Source organism: Lipotes vexillifer, unplaced genomic scaffold (genome assembly GCF_000442215.2).
Source record: "Lipotes vexillifer unplaced genomic scaffold, Lipotes_vexillifer_v1.1 scaffold147, whole genome shotgun sequence".
Taxonomy (NCBI): domain Eukaryota; kingdom Metazoa; phylum Chordata; class Mammalia; order Artiodactyla; family Lipotidae; genus Lipotes; species Lipotes vexillifer.
Window position 1 is genome coordinate 4,917,578 of NW_006778796.1, and position 19,311 is coordinate 4,936,888.

The 19,311-nt window shown below is 42.3% G+C and overlaps 1 protein-coding gene across 1 annotated transcript in view; it reads left to right on the top strand.

Annotated features, from left to right (window-relative positions):
* Window positions 1-19,311, top strand: part of FBXO9 (F-box protein 9) — a 26,798-nt gene that overhangs the window by 2,129 nt on the left and 5,358 nt on the right. Inside the window, 9 exon segments of the mRNA XM_007451946.1 lie at window positions 273-505; window positions 3,107-3,470; window positions 3,473-3,558; window positions 6,531-6,617; window positions 8,976-9,137; window positions 12,027-12,084; window positions 13,502-13,601; window positions 15,619-15,749; window positions 16,771-16,885. Coding sequence (XP_007452008.1) covers window positions 273-505; window positions 3,107-3,470; window positions 3,473-3,558; window positions 6,531-6,617; window positions 8,976-9,137; window positions 12,027-12,084; window positions 13,502-13,601; window positions 15,619-15,749; window positions 16,771-16,885 — 1,336 coding nt within the window.

Here is a 19,311-nt window from a genome sequence, read left to right on the forward strand (position 1 = left end):
CCTGCGGGGAGAGCGGCTTCTCGGAGGGCGGGCGCCGAACCGGCCCAGGAGCGGGAGCAGGGCGACCCCCGCTAGGACGGGCCAAGGGGTCCGCGTAGGGACGCCCGGGGGCGCCGCCGAGGGGCGCGGGCCGCGCCGCGCATGGTGAGCGGCAGGGCACCCGGCCGCTCTCCAGCCTCCGGCAGGAAAACAAACAAAAGGCAGGGAGGGCTTCTGGTGGGGACGACCGGCCTCTTTCCCGGGGAAAAGTTACCCTGCAGCTCCCCTCGCAGGCCCCGCGCGTCCCTGCACCGCGGCCGGGCCGCCGGGGGGCGCCGAGCCGCGCGCTCCGCTCTCCACCCGGGGCCTGCTGGAGCCCAGGGTCCCTGAGGCCCCAGCCGACTGCCAGCGGGCCCTCCAGCTCCACACGCTCGTCTTACTGCAGATCGGCTGCCTCGGGCATCAGGATGGAGAAGTGCAGGCTGAGGATGCACGTTCGGAGGACATCTCATTACAGGTGATCGAGGTGAACACACTTTCCTGGCTTTAAAAAACGTAACTGCAGTGCCACCGAAAGTGGTTGAAGATGGCAAATCGCGTCATATCTATTTTACCATAATAAAAAATATTTAAAATAAAAACCAGACTGCCTGTTAGCATCCATTTGAACTTCAAGAGTTTCTATATTGTGAGCAACTTTAGTTTGGAAGACTGGATTGTTAGGTGGGGAACAGACTGGATAATGGTCTACAGAATCGTCCTCTGCGTGTTGACTAGTCCTACGAAGTCTAACACTTAACACTTTTTAAACACTGTCACTTGTGTCGTTAGTTATATTGCGGAGGTAAATCATCCTATAAGGATTGGCCCTGAACCACTTTGAAAAAAAGAAATTGCTTCGAGGTCCTCGATTTAAATTCACATAACTGCCCCAAGCCGAGGGTGCTTTAGTTGGAGGCATCAGAATCGCTGGGATAGCTTGTGAAAACAGATTGCTGGGCCCTCTCCCCAGAATTTTGGTACTGATGCTACTGGTCAGGGAAACCACACTGCCCTAAGCAACAGTTTTAATTAATAAAACAGTAATCCTTTCACACATTGTGGATCTTTCTCTGAGTTTAAATTCCCCAGCTCATATCAATTTTCTCTCACTATCTTTGTTTTTGAATTCTAAGAACCGAAAAGATTGTTTTTTCTAAGAAGAATCTATGCAAAAGGCCTGAATCCCTCTTTCTTCTTGCTTCTGTTGAAGAAACCTACAAGATACAAGACAAACTTCCTTAGACTTCCTGTCTCAATTGGGAAAGGGTCATCTGGCCACTTGGCAAACGTATAACATTTATCTACCTTCATGTTTACCTGTATAACACCCAAACCATATGGCAGATGAAAATTGAACGTCATTGTCAATGAAAAGATAGGGAGACAGGAGGCAGCCTGACAAATCATATACTACTCCCAGAAAAAGTGATTTTTAAAGTATTTACAATGATCAGTTTTAGTCAAATTCAGTTGTCCAAGCAACTGGCAAATGCACTGTCTTGATCTACCTTTAACAAGGGTCCACTGGGCTAGTAAGCGGCTTAGGTCAGTAGTCCTAGCCTCGGGAAAATTATAACCACGTATTATATAATATGATGAGATAATAAAACACTGTAAAGAAGCCTAGTGGATACAGTGGATACTGACCTAAAATTGAAAATTAGTAGCTATGAAACATAACAGCGTTTTAATAAAATAGGTGCTCAATTTATTGTTAAAAATACGAATTATTATTTTATTAAACTTTTTTGTTTATTTACTAGAATAATAGAAATCATCTGTGCTAACTGACTAAGCATTCAACAAGTTTAATGAAATAGACTCGTTCTGAAAATATTTCAATACCCCATTCCTCATTTGCAAAACTGATCTTTTGTATTCATGAGTCACATATAACATTTTCTTCTATTATAAATCCATACATCTAATCTTTCTCCCGATTTAAATTTCAAAATACAATTTAAAAGAGGTCATTGGGAGGAAAATCATCCTTAACAGACCTAAGCCCTAGTCTCTTTTAAAAACTGAAAACTAGTAAATTTTTAGTCCCCGTTAAACAAGAATGTACTTTTTATAGGTAGCTAACTTGGGATGCAAATGAAAAACCCATCGGAAGGGCGGATTCTAATATTAAAAGACAGCAGTTGGGGCTTCCTTATTGTAGCTCACCATTCTGCACCCCTCCCATTTTTTTCTTTTTTTTTTTTTTGCCTCTATTTTCTGAAGAAGAATGTACTGCATTACTAAGATCTAAATAAATACAATAAAAGAAAATAAGGGATAGGAGATTTAAACTCTTGTGAACTCGTGAGAACCACGAGTAGGATCTTGGAAACCTGATGACTCTTAGTACCCCACACCTAATAGAAACTTTAGAAACTACATAAATGTTTGCTGAATGAAGGTAAGAAGCCCCAAGACTAGGTTTACACAGAGCAGAGAGCATGCAAAATTCAGTATTTAAAACAATGTAAAGTGTGGGAAAATAATACACTGCCTGACAAACGAGTGCCTTCTGCGGAAATGAAATCAGGTGTTTGGGCTGTAAGAAGCGGGGTCCGGAAGGCAGGTGAGGGCTGGTGCTCTACGCGGAACGGCGGACTACAAATCCCAGGGTTCCGCGGGAGCCGTCTCTGCAGGACTCGGGGTTCGGAGCCGTAGAGCCTCAACGTCCTCCCGCGTTGCATGATGGGATCTGTAGTGAGACGGGCGTTGGGGGGGGGCTGTTTTCTCTCCTACCGCTACTCTCCCGAGCGCCTCTTTTTCTCAACCTCCAGGACCGTGTCTTTAAAAAGTTTAGTCGTTATAACAGCCTGTGACGATAGTGGAATTTAACTGTCTCCCTGCAATCCCGGAGTGGGACTCTAACCACAGTCGCCGAGGATCGTGTAGTGACCGTCCCGGGCACCCAATTCGATGCCTTCGGGCCGCTTGCCTTAGGGTCTCAACTCTAAATTTGAGTTAAGTCCTGTTCCAGTTTGCGTAAGTTCACTGAGCCGAATACTAGGCTGAGTTTGGCCTTCGGCACCCCGGGCTGACCTCACCCGGGCCGTCCCTCGCGCACACAGAAAGCGTACGCCCCTAGCCCTCCACAGGGAAGTGCGCGGGCAGCGGAGCAGGGCGGCCCACGCGGGCGGCGGCGGGTCAGCACTGCGCATGCTCGCTGCGCCGGCGCAGGTTTCCGCGGCAGGGGTGCATCTGCGCTGCGGCGTCCGGGGTCTCCAGCAGGGTCGAGGCTCCGGTGCGCGCACAGTCCTCGGCTTCGGCGGGCCCCAGGCGTCCCTGCGCTCCGCGAGTCCCCGGCCGCCGCCCCAGCGCGCCGCGATCTGGCCCTCTGCCCTGCGAAAATGGCTGCCGTACGCCGGGCCCGCAGTTACTGCCGCTGCCTGGTGCGCTTCTCCGACCGAGAACTCTGCTAAGTCCCGCTGCACCAGACGGCAGGAGTAGACACCGGACTCCCGGGGCACCTCCTCGCGGGGGCGGTGCCGAGGGGGCGCCGAGAGCCCCTCGGCCGCGGCCGGCTGGCCAGCCAGCATGGTAAAGCGCCGAGGAGCTCGGGCGGGTGGCGGGCGGGACGGCCCGGGCCTGCGGGGATCCCCGGGGGACGTGGAGAGGGTGAACCTGCGAGGGTTGGGGGCTGCACGGCTACCACCATCCTGGGGCCCTGGCCTGAGGGTGGCGGACAGTGTTAGCCCTGCCCGCTCCCCGGGGTTCCTTCTTGCCGAGCCCCCCAGCTGGGTCTCCAGGTGAGCAGAGCGGGTTTGCTGGACGGCGGAGAATAATGCCTCTTGGCCTGCTGAGGGCATTGAACAAATCTCGTCTCTTTAATAAAAGCGAGCGTAGATTGAGATGAGCCGTCGCAACATCTGAAAGCGGGAGGGAGCCTTGGCAAGTGGAGACACTTGTTGATAGCCGCCCCCCCACCAAAGAAAAAGCCTGCCCATGGAGCCGCCGTTCTGACCCCTTAAGTAGTCCTGGGTTTAGCAGGCACCTGCCCCAGGACGCGGCAGTTCCTGGGGCAGGGTTTTGGCTGGCGGTCCTGGCGGCTTGGGGTTGGAGGGATTTTGTCCCATTTCACGGCAGTGAGGGCCCGAGCAGCGTCGGTGCGGTCCAAATGGAGGATCTGAGCAAAGCTCCAGATATTGACAAAGCAGATTCCATGGGGCTATTGCGTGTTGGCATACGTAGTCTCTGCCCCATGCTGCTTTGCTTTGGCTTCAAATAAATTGTTCCAAGAAACTAATCTCTGGCTAAAGTTGAGTGATTCAAGAGTGTAATGATACCAAACTCATTAGCTTATAGTAGACACCCAAGTGTTTATTGAATACACGAATGGTTGAATGAACTTATTTTATGAAGTCAATTTGGTGAATAGAAAAACACTAATTGACTATGCTTTTAAACTTTCAGAAATAGTTCTCTGACCAGGATTAAGCACTTAACTTTCTGTATTTCATTAGTCCCATGTGTAAAACAGTAAAAGGATGAACACATGAGCTACTCTAGTGAAAGGTGATGTTAGGTCAAACTCAGTTATGAAAAACAAAGTGAAGATTTCTGGACGACAGCCAAAGACCTACTTATTTCAAGTGGTATTTGAGTTGAAGAGCATATGGTAAAACCCCAAATTCAATGGTTCTTGTTATTGTCACCATACTGTCAAAATCAAAGTCTTAGTGGATGAGAGCTCTATTAACACAGCCCAGGGGAGAAGATGCTGTCTGTATTATAGGCTTCCTGTCTCCTTACCTCATCCTTGAGATACGCATTATATATACTCATGGCATTTTATTTGTTAATTCATTTTTTGGAGCACTTATTATCAGCCTGGCATAGTGCCAGACCTCAGATCTTGATGCCAATACACTAATTTCTAGCGAAAGAGATGAAATCTCAATACAAGTCTTAAGTGCTGTGATACCAGCACAAGTGTAATGGGAAAACCAAAGTGGCAAGTGAAAGGATCAGAATTTGTTTCCTACTGGGATAATCCCTGAGCTGAATCTCGAAGGATGAGTAGCAAGTAGCCAAGTGGAAGAGGATGCAGCATTCCAGATGCAGAGAGCAAAGCAGCGTGTGCCAAAGCGCGGGGCTGGAGAGAGCAGGGGGAACTCTTGAAGTCAGTTTGGTGGGGCTGCTGGGCTAGAGGTAGAGGCTGAATTACTGAGATACCTCAGGGACCAAGGTCCCCTTCCATTAGCTGTCCTTAGAGTTTATAGTAATAAAGGAGACCCTTATTTGAGAAGAGAGAGAAATACACTTGTTAGATCTATAAAGTCAAACCCTTTTATTGTGTAATTTCCCATTACTGATGATCTGAGTAGGAAAAGCTCTCAGCTTAAAGAGACTTAAAAAAATGTATTTGACAGTGCGTTAATGCTCACATTTTCCAGTTTTCTGGAAATTCATCTGAGGCTCAGCCTTTCTCTTTTATTTCTTCACTGATTTAGCCTTTCCTGGGTGCCAAGCACTTTACCACGTACTAACTAGTTCACATCTCACAGGCACCTCTGTTGTAAGTCTGGTTGCCAGAGATAAGATAGGGAGCCAGCCTTGTTTGTGTTGTGCTATGAGGTAGTGCAAGTATATCTGGTTGCTGTGTTCAAAGATAGGTGTTAATACAGACATTTTAGTCCTGGGAACAAGTAACAACCCAAATTGGCAATTGTAAAACTTACCGTGTTTAGAATGAGTGAAGTTAAATAGGTTTTATTATTTTTATTTCTAACCTTCAAAGTCACTTCCCTGATTGCCACATTTGTTTATAGGACTGAATACTTGAAGTGTTGAGCAGGTCTTATTTGCTAATAAGTGTGTTAGGTAATAGACCGCACCTAGGCAACATTTCATTTTCACTGGAACATAGGATCCAGTTTTATTTAGCAAACATTTATGGAGAATAAAAGGATAAAATGGAAGGAAACTGACCTGAGGCTTCTATTAAGTCCCAAGCCGTGCACAGTAGTTCCAGCCCAGCTTTATTCCACTTTAAGTCAATCCAATATATGCAAATCTGGATTTATAAAAAAAAAAAAATGGAAGGAGCTTCTTTACAAAAACCTTCACTCTTACATGTCTTTGATTTGAATGAGCTTTTCTAGTACATTTAAAATATTATTAGACTAAGGTCATTCACACATTAATAACATTCCAGTTTGTGTAAAGAAGGGATAACCATATATGGGCTATATATGGTCTTAAGAGATCCATGAAACAAAAACTATTTGAACTCTATACCACCAACTTATTTTCTGAAGCAAAGTTGTTCTTTTTAACCACCTACCAAAACATTTTAAGCTGGAGCCCAGTGAAGTTGTTTATTCTACAGTATTAAAAAATTAAAGTATCAGACTTTTCTGACTGGAATCACTTAACTTACCTGTGAAGAAGATATTTAGAGAGAGGCAGCTATGTGTTTCACTGGGCAGGTAGCTGAATAGGAGATGTAGGTTACCGAGGGAAACCAGTGTTTGCTTATTCCTGAGCATTGTTTGCTTTCCCCTACTCAGGCAGAAGCTGAGGAAGATTGTCATTCCGACGCTGTCAGGGCAGGAGATGATGGTGAGAACGAACGCCCTGCTGAGACAGATTTGCAGGCATGTTTCTTCATTTGTGCATTTAGTTCTTATTCTGTTGCTTTCCGTACATAAGCAGGAGTTGGTCATAATTATGAAGATTCATAGGTTCTTATTTGCATTGAATGTAGCTGTATCTTCATACCGGTTTTTAGAATACTTAAGTTATAACTATGTTATAGATTTCTTTTTCTGTAAAAAGGAATATCAATAATTGCTGCTGTATAATTCAATATGTGGGTTTAAAGTGTTCAAACCAAGGCATAAGCATGACTAAAACCCATCACCTTAAAGAAAAAGATTGACAGATTTGACCACCTAAAAGTTTAAAACCCATATATAGCAAAAGACCTCCTAAATCAAGAGAAATAATTAACTGGAAAAACTATTTACCATCTAGGGGAAGAGGATTAATATCTCTGATACAGATGTAACATCCTTATAAAAGTAGTAACAACATAGGATAGAAAGATAGGAATGGATAACTAATGGAAAAAATTAATATAAATATTTATGAAACATTAGAAGAGATAATCAGCCTCACTAATAATTTTTTAAAAATACAAATTAAGGGCTTCCCTGGTGGCGCAGTGGTTGAGTGTCCACCTGACGATGCAGGGGATGCGGGTTTGTTGTACCCCGGTCCGGGAAGATCCCACATGCCGCGGAGCAGCTGGGCCCGTGAGCCATGGCCACTGAGCCTGCGCGTCCGGAGCCTGTGCTCCGCAACGGGAGAGGCCACAACAGTGAGAGGGCCGTGTACCGCAAAAAAACCCCCAAAAAAACCCAAAAAACCCAAATTAAATCAGCAAAGAATTTTTTTTTAAAAAAAGATCAGATTAGTGAATAATGCCTATTGCTGTCCAGGCTCTGAGAACACTCACGCAGTATACATGAAAGCATAAGTTGCTACAGCTTTTTTGCAGGGAAGATTAGCAATATGGATCAAAATGAAAAACATACATTCCCTTTGAACCAGGAATCCTACTTCTAGGAAATTAATCCTAAGGAAATAATAGTGGAAATGAGTAATATACACATACAAAAATGTTTATTGTGGCATTGTTTATATGGAAAAATGGAGTACAACCTAAATATCCATCACTTGTATTAAGTAATGATGCATCCATACAGTGAAATATTCTGCAGCCGTTTAAAAGGATAGGGTAAAGCTTTGTGCATCGAAATAGAAAAATATTCATTGTAGTTAGTTAAGTGCTTCTTACTGAATTTGTAATCTTTATAATACTTGTGCATTTGGAGTGCACCATCTAGTAGGTGTTAAGAGTGCTGCTAGGACTTCCCTGGTGGTCCAGTGGTTAAGACTCCGTGCTTCCAATGCAGGGGGCTCGGGTTCGATCCCTGGTCAGGGAACTAAGATCCAACATGTTTAAGTCAGAGGTATATGTGTTACATTCGTAATAGGAAGGTGGGAGTCAAAGCAGTGTGCAGAATGTAGAGAAAAATTATTAAAAGCTTTCATGTTTTAAATCTGTACTCTTTTTTTAAAAAGCCACTAATATATACAATCCAATTACCAATGTTCTTCTTTGCGGGGAAGGGCATCCCAGGTTGGGTTCGAGTCAGCACCTGTGCCAGGGAGGCAGGAGGGAAGCCGGAGTGGGTTGGGGGAGCTGGACTGCTCTGCAGTCTCAGTGGACCAGCTCAGTTAATTCTGCGAAAGTTCTGAGGACTTCCTCAGAGCGGGGGAAGAATGACCTTTCAGAGCGGGGTCTTTGATCACTCTCGTTGATCAGTTGTTGGGTGGGGAGCACCTGGGAAGGGGTGTGGTCTCCCTAAGGCCCTACCGCAGGGCGAGGGCTGAGGGCTGTTCTTCTGTGGCACTCCCAGCAGTTCCTAATGGGGGGGTCTGGGCAGCACAGCAGAGCCCGCCACAGAGGGGGTTTCACTTTTTCTATGTTTAGATTCTTTTTAATGATATGTATTAGAAAAAATAATTTCTTTTAAAAAAGAAAAAGGTTATTAAAAGAAAGACTTGGGGCTCACCTACAGGATTTTGAGGTGATGTATTCCAAGGGAAGAAATGTTTGAAAGCATCTAAGTTCAGTCCCTAAGTGATGGCTTACATTTTCGATTCCAATTAAAATTTGATTTACTCATACCATTAGATTTCTCCTGTATAGAGAATCTTATTTTAGGCAAAATTTCACGATTTCTTCAAAGTCTTAGGCAAAAAAATTATCTTAGAAGATAACAGGTATTTAATGGTAGTATTCAGTAATTTAATAATTTAAAGACAGTGTTTTCTTATCTTAGCATATGTATATGTGTGGACATCGGTGTTGGACCTATTGACAGATTGTTCCAGAGTTGAGCTTCTCTTCCTTGGTGGGTCCTGAAACATTCTTCTTCCCTCAGGCACAACTCCAGAGGTTCCGAGCTCAGTGGATGTTTGAACTTGCCCCAGGTGGAGGCTCGAGCAGTTTAGAATCTCGACCTTGGAGAGCAACGAGAGGCTCTTCACTGAGAGCAGCGGACACCAGAGGAAAGCAGGAGCTGGCAAAAGAAGAAAAGTTAAGTGTTAGGGGCGTTGTACTTGGAAAGATGGTGACAAGTGTGCCAGGGTGTCCATCCCTCACCACTTTTTTTTTTTCTTTCTTTTATTTATTTATTTTGCGGTACGCGGGCCTCTCACTGCTGTGGCCTCTCCCGTTGCAGAGCACAGGCTTCTGGACGCTCATGCTCAGCGGCCACGGCTCACGGGCCCAGCCGCCCCGCGGCACGTGGGATCCTCCCAGACCGGGGCACGAACCCGCGTCCCCTGCATCGGCAGGCGGACCCTCAACCACTGCACCACCAGGGAAGCCCCCCTCACCACTTTTTGTAGGCCTTTGGATGACACATTACTCCTTCTTTCCTGCAGGTATACAGTCTTGCCGGAACTCTTTGGTAATAGACACCCCTGAGATTCACCTGGTCTAAAAGACAGATGCCTCTGAATCTGTTAACAGAAGCCCGAAAGGGGAAAAAACTGGTTCAAATGTTAACACCCTCCCAAAGGTCATAATGCAATATTTTGTTATATTTTGAGTTGAACAGATTTATAGTGATGCAGTAATTACTTCCTTATCCTGGAAAATTTTGAATGCTTTCTAATGGTTCACCTCTTTCCTAGTGCTTGTTCACACAAAGTACACACAACCCACCATTTCAGTTTTCACAACTTTTGTCCCTCCGTGTCCGGGGATGCTCACCTTCCTTGTATGAAACGGTGTAGCATTTGCGTATAACCATGCACATCCTCCAGTATACTTTAAATCATCTCTAGATTACTTGTAATACCTAGTACAATGTAAATGCTCTGTAAATAGTTGTAAGTACAGTGTAAATGCTGAGTAAATAGTTACCAGTGCGCAGCAAATTCAGGTCTTGCTTTTCAGAACTTTGTGGAATTCTTTTCAAGTATTTTTGATCTGCAGTTGGTTGAATCCGAGGATGCAGAGAGAGGGATGTGGAGGGCTGACTGTATCCTGTTACTCCACAGGGGTTGTCATCTTCATACCATCAGACCCAAGTTTTTCTTTACAAAAATTTGCCATTTAATAATCGACATTACCATGATAACTAAAAACTTCCATATTTGTTTTGTTTCATTTTAATTTTGAAATAATCACAGGTTCATAGCACGGGGGAGTCCTGTGCACCCTTCCTGTCCTCCCTTGATGGTGACACCTTCCGTAGCTAGACTTCTAGGAAGTAGACCTTGGTACAGTCCACAGAGCTTATTCGGGTTTCCAAGCACTTCACTGTGTGTATGTGTATAAATAGTTCTCTGCAATTAGCCGTGTAGCTTCATGTAACCATCACCACAATCAAGATACAGAACTGTTTTGTCACCACAGGGCTCCCTCTTGCTACCTTGATAGTTATACGCTCTCTTCCCCACCTCCTCCCCAGCCATTCCTAACCACTGGCAGCCCCTACTCTGGCCTCCATTTCTATAATTTTGATATTCAAAAAGTGTTGTTTAATTCCTTTGAGGTCCGTCCCAGTTGTTGTTTGTGTCAGTAGTTTGTTGCTTTTTACCGCTCAGTTGTGTTGCGTGGTGTTCACGTACCCCACTTTGTTTGACCACTCACCTGTCGAGGGACATTTGGGTTTTTTCCAGTTTGGGGCTATTATTACTAGAACTGCTATGAATATTCACATGCAGGTTTTTGCATGAACATGAGTTTTCATCCCTCTGGCCTAAGAGTGCAATTGCTAAGTTGTATGGTAAGTGCATGTTTGATTAAAAGAAACTGCAAACTGTTTTCCAGAGTGTCTGCACCATTTTCCCTCCAGCAGTGTATGAGTGATCCAGTGTCTTCACATCCCCATCACCATTTAGAGTTGTCATTACTTTTTCGTTTGTTTGTTTGTTTTTTGCGGTCCGTGGGCCTCTCACTGTGTGGCCTCTCCTGTTGCAGAGCACAGGCTCCGGACGCGCAGGCTCAGCGGCCATGGCTCACAGGCCCAGCCGCTCTGCAGCATGTGGGATCTTCCCGGACCAGGGCACAAACCCGTGTCCCCTGCATCGGCAGGCGGACTCTCAACCACTTGCCACCAGGGAAGCCCATGTCATTACTTTTTAATTTTAGCCATTCTGATAGGTGTGTAATGATACCTCCTTGTGATTTTAATTTGTATCTCCCTAATGGCTAATGATGTTGAATATCTTTCCATGTGCTGTTCCCCATCTTCATATGCCCCTCTGTGAAATACCTGTTTGTCTTTTCTGATTGGATTGCTCATGTTTTTACTGTTGGGTTTTAAGAGTTCTTTATGTATTCCAAATACAAGTCCTTTGTTGAATATGTGGCTTGTAAATTCTTTCACTTTGTAGCTTGTCTTTTAATCCTTTTTCTTTTTTTTTGTTTTTTTTTCCGGTACGCGGGCCTCTCACTGTTGTGGCCTCTCCCGTTGCGGAGCACAGGCTCCGGACGCACAGGCTCAGCGGCCATGGCTCACGGGCCCAGCTGCTCCGCAGCATGTGGGATCTTCCCGGACCGGGTCCCCTGCGTCAGCAGGCGGACTCTCAACCACTGCGCCACCAGGGAAGCCCTTTTCATCCTCTTAACAGGGAATTTCACAGAGCAAAAGTTTTAATTTTGATGAAGTTTAATTTATCAGTTTTTCCTTTTATAGATTGTGCTTTTGGTGTCAAGTATAAGAACTCCTCGCCCAAGTCTCCCAGATTTTCTTTCTTTCTTTTTTTTCTAAAAGTTTTTAAAGTTTCACTTTTAAGTCCTTGATCCATTTTCGAGTCACTTTTTATGTAAGCCGTGAAGTTGAGGTTGACATTCATTGTTTTGCCTGTGGATGTCTAACTGTTGCAGCACCATTTGTTGTAAAGGCTATCCTTCTACCACCCACACTCATTTTTAGTACAGATTTTCAGAAATTGTTTTTCACTGTTTATTTTTATAGGCTCGAGAACTCTTCCTGAAAGCAGTAGAAGAAGAACAAAACGGAGCTCTCTATGAAGGTAGAAACTCAGGCCCCAGGATCGTCTTGTCTTGACAGTTTTGAATAAGAACTCTTTGCTATTCACCAATATTTTTTTAAAATAGAATATATTTATACAGAACATCAGTCTCTATATTTGATATTGACTTTAAAAAAATAAAAATTGTATTTTTATATAACCTGTCTCTTTCCAAAAAATATTGCTGAGAAACATCGTATTGGTAGGATTAGTAAAATAACCTTTTTCTACATTTAGGGTTTAGTATTTATTCTTCATTATTAAAGTCTTAAAAATACTGTTGCTTATTGAAAAATAGCAGGATATGCCATTGAAAAAATAGGATATGCTCCTTTTATAGGTGAACGTTATTTCAGAGGAGGAGACTGAAGCATAGATGGAGGAACATGTACATGCTTTCTAAATTCTAATGTACATTTTAGAGAAGGAATACTCGTCGGCCTTAATTGTCTCTTTTATTAGGCCAGTAGAAATGTGTAAGTAAACCAAGTGGTGGGGCTGTTTACCAGATTAGGTTTGTAATTAGGCTTTCATTTCCTGATAGAAAAGCTGTTGATTGGGGCATGGAAAAAATTGCTAGCACTTGAGTGGTTTGAAAATGCCCCCGAAATAACATTTTCAAAATTACTACATTTATTTGCAAGTTTCTTCTAGGGGTTTTTTCACTCTGAGATATGAAAAGGGCCCAAATGGTGATATCCCGCCACAGTCTTTATTAGGCTGTGACATTCCTGTCTCCACGTAGTTTACAGTCCCTCCCCCAGAGCAGCAGAACATGGCAGAGTGGACTGAAGTGAGTGGACTTCATCTGTGGGGAAAGAACTAGTTGGCTTCTGCAGCCCCAAGTTCTGTGGTATGTCTCTGTGGGAGAGGCTGCTCGTGTTCTAGTTCTAAACCACCTGGCCAGCAGATTGATTTAAAAACAGGTTTTATAGGTTACTTAGCTAAATAAGAGGCAACTAGACTAAAGGAAGTTGGATTTGAAGACTAAATTCCAATAAATTCCAAAAAACCCTTCTCCTTATTCTGCTCAGGAGGAAACATTTGATTTTCCTCAACTCTGCATCCTAGGAAGAAGTTTGTTAAAGGTGTTTTTGTTGGGGCTGCAGCAGTGGCATTTTCAAAGCACAGAGAAAGACAGCCGCATATAAGATCATTTCTGACAATATGTGAGAGGCAGAGGGAAAAGATGTAAAATGCAACATCTTAAGTTTCTGTAACATGTGAGCTTTAGAAAAAGATTATTTCTCACTAGTAGGGTTTGGAAATAAGTTTGCTCACTGCTACTGTTGCATGTAGAAAAAGGGAATTTGGCTGTTTATAAAGAAAGTTACCAAATTAAACCACAGTTAGGGTAATCAGAGGAAATGACAAAAATGTGTGGTCATAGCTAATTTAGCTTTATTTTTTCTTTTAGCCATCAAGTTTTATCGTAGGGCTATGCAACTTGTACCTGATATAGAGTTCAAGATTACTTATACCCGGTCTCCAGATGGTGATGGCGTTGGAAACAGCTAGTGCGTACATAATTTGATAGACAGTAATATATAGAGTTTGTTAAAGTTAAGCGTCTTTGCCCTGTTGACTCTTAACATGATAATGATAAGAAGACGGTGCTAATTCTGTTGTTAGATAGTCTTTAATATAAAGACTTGTTTATAAAGTTGTAGAAAGTTTTTAATTAGGGAAATTTTAAGAGTAAAGTATAGAAATGCATATTTTAAACAGGTGTAACAAAAATTAGGTGATGAAAGAGTTTTTTTTTTTTTTTTAATAAAAGCCGTGATTACTGAAAGGAGTAAATTAAAGGACACATTTCAACTTTCTGAAACCTATAAAGTCAAAACTATTAAAACGTGATCAGGGCAAGCCTGAAAAATGTTAATGGTTGAAATTGGGTACATAGTGTTTTATTACACTAGTCTTTCTCCTTTTGTATCCGTTTGAAATAATACATTTTTTAAAAGACTTTTTATTAGGAAAATGCTGGACTCTAACCAGACTTTGTTGTAGATAGAATACTGTTAAGACTGTAACATTTATTTAAAAACACGGGCCGGACATAAGTGCTCCTAAAAGAAACCAAAGAAACCGTGTTTCATCATACAGATGCCATTGGCATCACGGTCATGGAGTAGCATTGACTGTTTATATGGACAGAGACCAAGAGAACATATTTTTAAGCTAATACTTTTGAAGCTGTGTGTAAAACAATTATAAAATTGTATTGGCTTAACCCCTCTCTCTCCCAAAGCTTATATTAGAAGGGAAGGGAGTCTGTCCCCACAAGAGGATGTCAGGTTTAAAATGAGCAGTACATAGAAAAATAGAATTTTGGTGATGAGATATTATATCACTTCTGCCATGAAACAATTAAGAGGTTACCTTTATCGATAACTTAACGCTGATCGCCAGTGCTGTTTAACTGCTTATAGTATTAACACTTAAGCTTTGGCTAAGCCATATTAAAAAAATCCTGATGAAGTCAGCATTTATTGTCTGTCTGGGGCTAACAATATTGTTCCCTAAATTAGATTTAATAATGTGAGGTAGTTCATACTCAAAAGGACTCATTTGGGCTTTTTCTAAACCTTCTTTAAATTTGGGTAGAGTCCTTTAGACCCAGCTCTTAGCCAGTTGTATAAATAGACGCCAAGGGCTGTTAAGAAAGGTTGTATTAAAACATTAAAGAAACATTTCTTTCTCTCCCGTCCTGTTACACAAACCCAGATGCTATGAAAGTTCTTTAAGGGTACAGTTTATTTTCTTATCAGACTTAACAGGCCCTAAAAGCCCCAGCTGTTTTTTTTGCCTTCTGTAAAAAGCTGATAGCATAGCCCTGCAGTCCATCTAGCCTCAGCCGCATGTGCCCTTTGTTGTCTTATAATAAGCCCATCCTGGTTTTCTAACTTTATCCTCATCCAACCTTTTTGTAAGTCTGATCATTTTTAAGGTTACTGTTAGCAAAAACGGAAAGCTATATATTTTTCTAGAACTCTAACTATGTATTTGTTTATACTGATAAATTATTTGTGGACCCTGCTTTTTAAAATTACATATTTTCCTCTCTAAAGGTAGGGTGATAAGGCACATACGTTAGAAAACCCTTGGTAAGTAAGCACCTCAGATAACATTTGTATATTTTATTTTTATCCAGTTACAATGGATTATGGTCACTTGAAAGGATATATTTACATAAGATTTTAAAAAATCATTTGAAAGTATCTTTTTACTAATTCATGAAATCTCTATTTGCCATAAAACTAATTAATTAAATCTCAACACCTGTATCTAAAAATTTTAATTCTTTCTCTGTAGGAATTAAAATTGCTGAAGCTTTTTCTTCAAAAAGTTGGTATGGTACTCCTTTGCAAGGCAGGGTAACCATTTATCATATAAAAAAAAAGTAGTAAGAAGTTTGCTTTTGGATGACTTTTTCTAAAGCAGATTTTGAAAGTACTGTGGAAAATCATTTTCTAAGCTGTGTTGTGTAGACTGTGGCACTGCGTTCACTCACCTCCCTTATTTTCTCAGCATCGAAGATACTGATGATGACAGCAAGATGGCAGACCTCCTGTCCTACTTCCAGCAGCAGCTCACGTTTCAGGAGTCTGTGCTCAAACTGTGTCAGCCCGAACTTGAGAGCAGTCAGACTCACATATCAGGTGTGACTTCATGGTCGTTATAACTCAGTGAGAAATACTTTTCCTTAGATTTACGTTTTCCAAACTTACAAGGTCAGATAGCTTGTCAAGACAGTTGCTCTAGTTCAAAGTATGGTGGGAGATCTAATTGTAATTAATTTGTGCATACTGATAAGCTTTTCAAGATCCGAAGTAGAGTGGAGTTTGTAGCACAGTTGTTAAAGGGTGCCATTCTTGGGCTTCCCTGGTGGCGCAGTGGTTGAGAGTCTGCCTGCCGATACAGGGGACACGGGTTCGTGCCCCAGTCCGGGAAGATCCCACATGCCGCGGAGCGGCTGGGCCCGTGAACCATGGCCACTGAGCCTGCGTGTCCGGAGCCTGTGCTCCGCAACGGGAGAGGCCACAACAGTGAGAGGCCCGCGTACCGCAAAAAAAAAAAAAAAAAAATAGGGGTGCTATTCTTTTTTCAGTGATGCTCTGTGAGGGTGAATGTGCGAGTTGGGGCGGCCCTCAGAAAACTGGAGGAACAATGGCACCATCAGGCACTTCAGCCAAGTTGGACGGTAGTCCTGAGATGGGCTGAATGTTTAAACATTGATGTTTTTTTTTTCTTTTCGTATGTTAAATGTTGTTTACTTAGCTATGGGACTTTCCAGAGGAGGACAATTGAAAATTTCCAAGGATATGGAAATCATTTTTTAATGTTAACAAATGCATACACACGCATACATACTAGACTATTTTTCTAACATACCTATTTTTATGTATCTTGATGATGAAATGATCTTCCAAGGGAAAGGGGTACTTTATAAAAATACCTTCAGATCTGTTCAATACTGAAAAAACAAAGATATTTTGTGTCTTGATGTTAGGAACCATTATTATTTCTGGGTAGTTAAATATACTTGTGCTGTAGCTCTGAGCAGTACTGAAGGTGCGGTTTATAAAATTTAAGGAATACATAAAGATATCTGCACAGAGAACGTGATAGCAGAGTGATGTATAGGAAGGAGAGTCACTGAGAGGATAGTTTCCTTTGCAGCGCTGCCGATGGAGGTCCTGATGTACATCTTCCGATGGGTGGTGTCGAGCGACCTGGACCTCAGATCGTTAGAGCAGTTGTCACAGGTGTGCAGAGGATTCTATATCTGTGCCAGGTACTTACTGTTTTTTTTTAAGCAACTCTGGCAGTGGTGAAAAACATATCAACAAAGTGAAAAGACAACCAATGGACTGGGAAAAAATATTTGCAAACAATATATCTGATAAGAGGTTGATATCCAAAATGTATAAAGAACTCATACAACTCAATTGCAAAAAAACCCAAATCTAATTAAAAAATGGGCAAAGGACCTGAATAGATGTTTTCCCAAAGAAGATATACAAATGGCTAACAGGTACATGAAAAGTTGCTCAACATCATTAGTCATTAGGGAAATGCAAATCAAAACCACAGTGAGATATTAGCTCATGCCTGTTTGAATGGCCATCATCAAAAAGACGAGATAAATGTGGATGTAGAGAAAAGGGAACCCTTTCGCACTGTTGGTGGGGTTATGAATTGGTATAGCTACTATGGAAAACAGTATGGAGGTTCTTCAAAAAATTAAAAATAGATCTACCATATGATCCAGCAGTTCTACTTCTGAATATATATCCAAAGGAAACAAAAACACTAACTCTGAAACATATCTGCACCCCATGTTCATAGAAGCATTATTTACAATAGCCAAGACATGGAAGTGTCCGTGGATGGATGAATGGATAAAGAACATGTGGTATATATAAACAATGGAATATTACTGAGCCATGAAAAATGCAGAAATCCTACCATTTGTGACAACATGGATGGACTCTAAAGGCATTATGTTAGGTGAAATAAGTCAGAGAAAGACAAATGCTGTATGATCTTACATGTGGCATCAGCATAGAAAAGAATAGACTTGTGGTTACCAGAGGTGGGGGAGGGAGGAAGGTGGTCAAAAGGTACAAATAAGTACTAGGGATATAATGTGCAACATGGTGACTATGGTTACCATCGCCATATGATAGAGAGTTGTTAAGAGAGTAGACCCTCGGAGTTCTCATCACAGGAGACCTTTTCTTCTTCTTGTATCTGTATGAGATGATGGATGTTCACTAAACCTATTGTGGCTTATTTCACAATAGATGTAAATCAGACCATTGTGCTGTACACCTTAAATTTTTACAGTGATGTGTGTCAAATATTTTTCAGGAAAGTTGGGAAAAGAGTTATACTTTTAAAATCTGGTTTTGTGAAGAATAATCATAGTTTAGTGTAACTTTATTTAAGACAGGTAATCCTTTATGAATGTCTTATATAAAAATAAATACTTTATCCTTAGCATCTAGAACTTTTTTTATAACTTTATGTAGTCCTTAAAATTCAGATGCATTGTTTTTAAGTAACCTAATTTCATTTGGAGTCTTGTGTTTTGGGTAAAACATTTGAATTACTTTAAAGCCTTTGGGGTTTTTTTTGGTGATTCTGTGTGCATTTCTGTTTAACAAGTACCTATCAAGCACCTAGTGGATTGACCCAGCCTTTTGAAATTGGGGTCTCTAGCACTGTTATTCCATTAACTTTCCTTTTAATTACACATGAGAAAACAAAAAGGGAATTAAGAAAATAAATTTTCAGGGGTAGGATAAAATTTGGTTATAAAAGGATTCGTTAAAAGAAAAAAATTTAAATACGTTGCAATGTAAATTTGGGGGGGTTTATCTCTTTTTGCAGTCTGGCTTCAATATAAGTAATTCCTACATCTTTAAAACAGAATGTTTTCAGTTAAAGATAGAGTTAAAATTATTTTGAGTTGTATTAGAACCATGTCAGTTGCTTCTCTTTTTGCAGTAATCCCATGACAAAGTCTTGTTAGGGTTAGGGTTGGTGCTGTCTTCAAAACTGATCTCCAGTCTGACCGTTTCACTGTTTCTCCGAGTACCATTCTGGCTCAGCCACCGTTAGGCCTGGTCTGGATTATGGCATTGGCATCCTGTGTGGTCTCTGGGCTTCCGCTCTTACATACCGGGAGCACATTCGCCGTAGACCGCCAGTCACCTTTTAAAAGCATCAGTCATGCTCAGAACCCTCCAGTGGCCTCCACTTCACTCAAAGGGCCACTCCCGCCTATAGACCACTACGTCACCTGCCCCTGACCGCCTCTTCACGCACGTAGTCTGCACTTCACCCAGTCACTCTGCTGCAGCCGCATGATCCTTGCTCCTTGTTGAACATGCTGGCCACACTCCAGCCCTTGGGCCTTGCATGCTGTGGCTTCTGCCAGGATATCCTTCCTTGTCACCATAGACACCTGCCCAGAAAAAAATAGTCTCTGTTTCCCCACTACCATCGTCCTGGTCCTTTTACTCTGCTTTGTTTCTTTTCGTCCTGAGCATACTACCTGAAACTTTTCTCTCGTTTTCTTCTCTTTTGTTTGCTTTCCCTGTAAAAGAGCAGGGCCTTTGCCCTGTCCATCAGTCTGTCCCCAGTGCCCAGGACAGTGCCTGGCCGGCACTCAACCAATATTGCCGAATAGAAAATGGCTGATGGCAGGAAAGC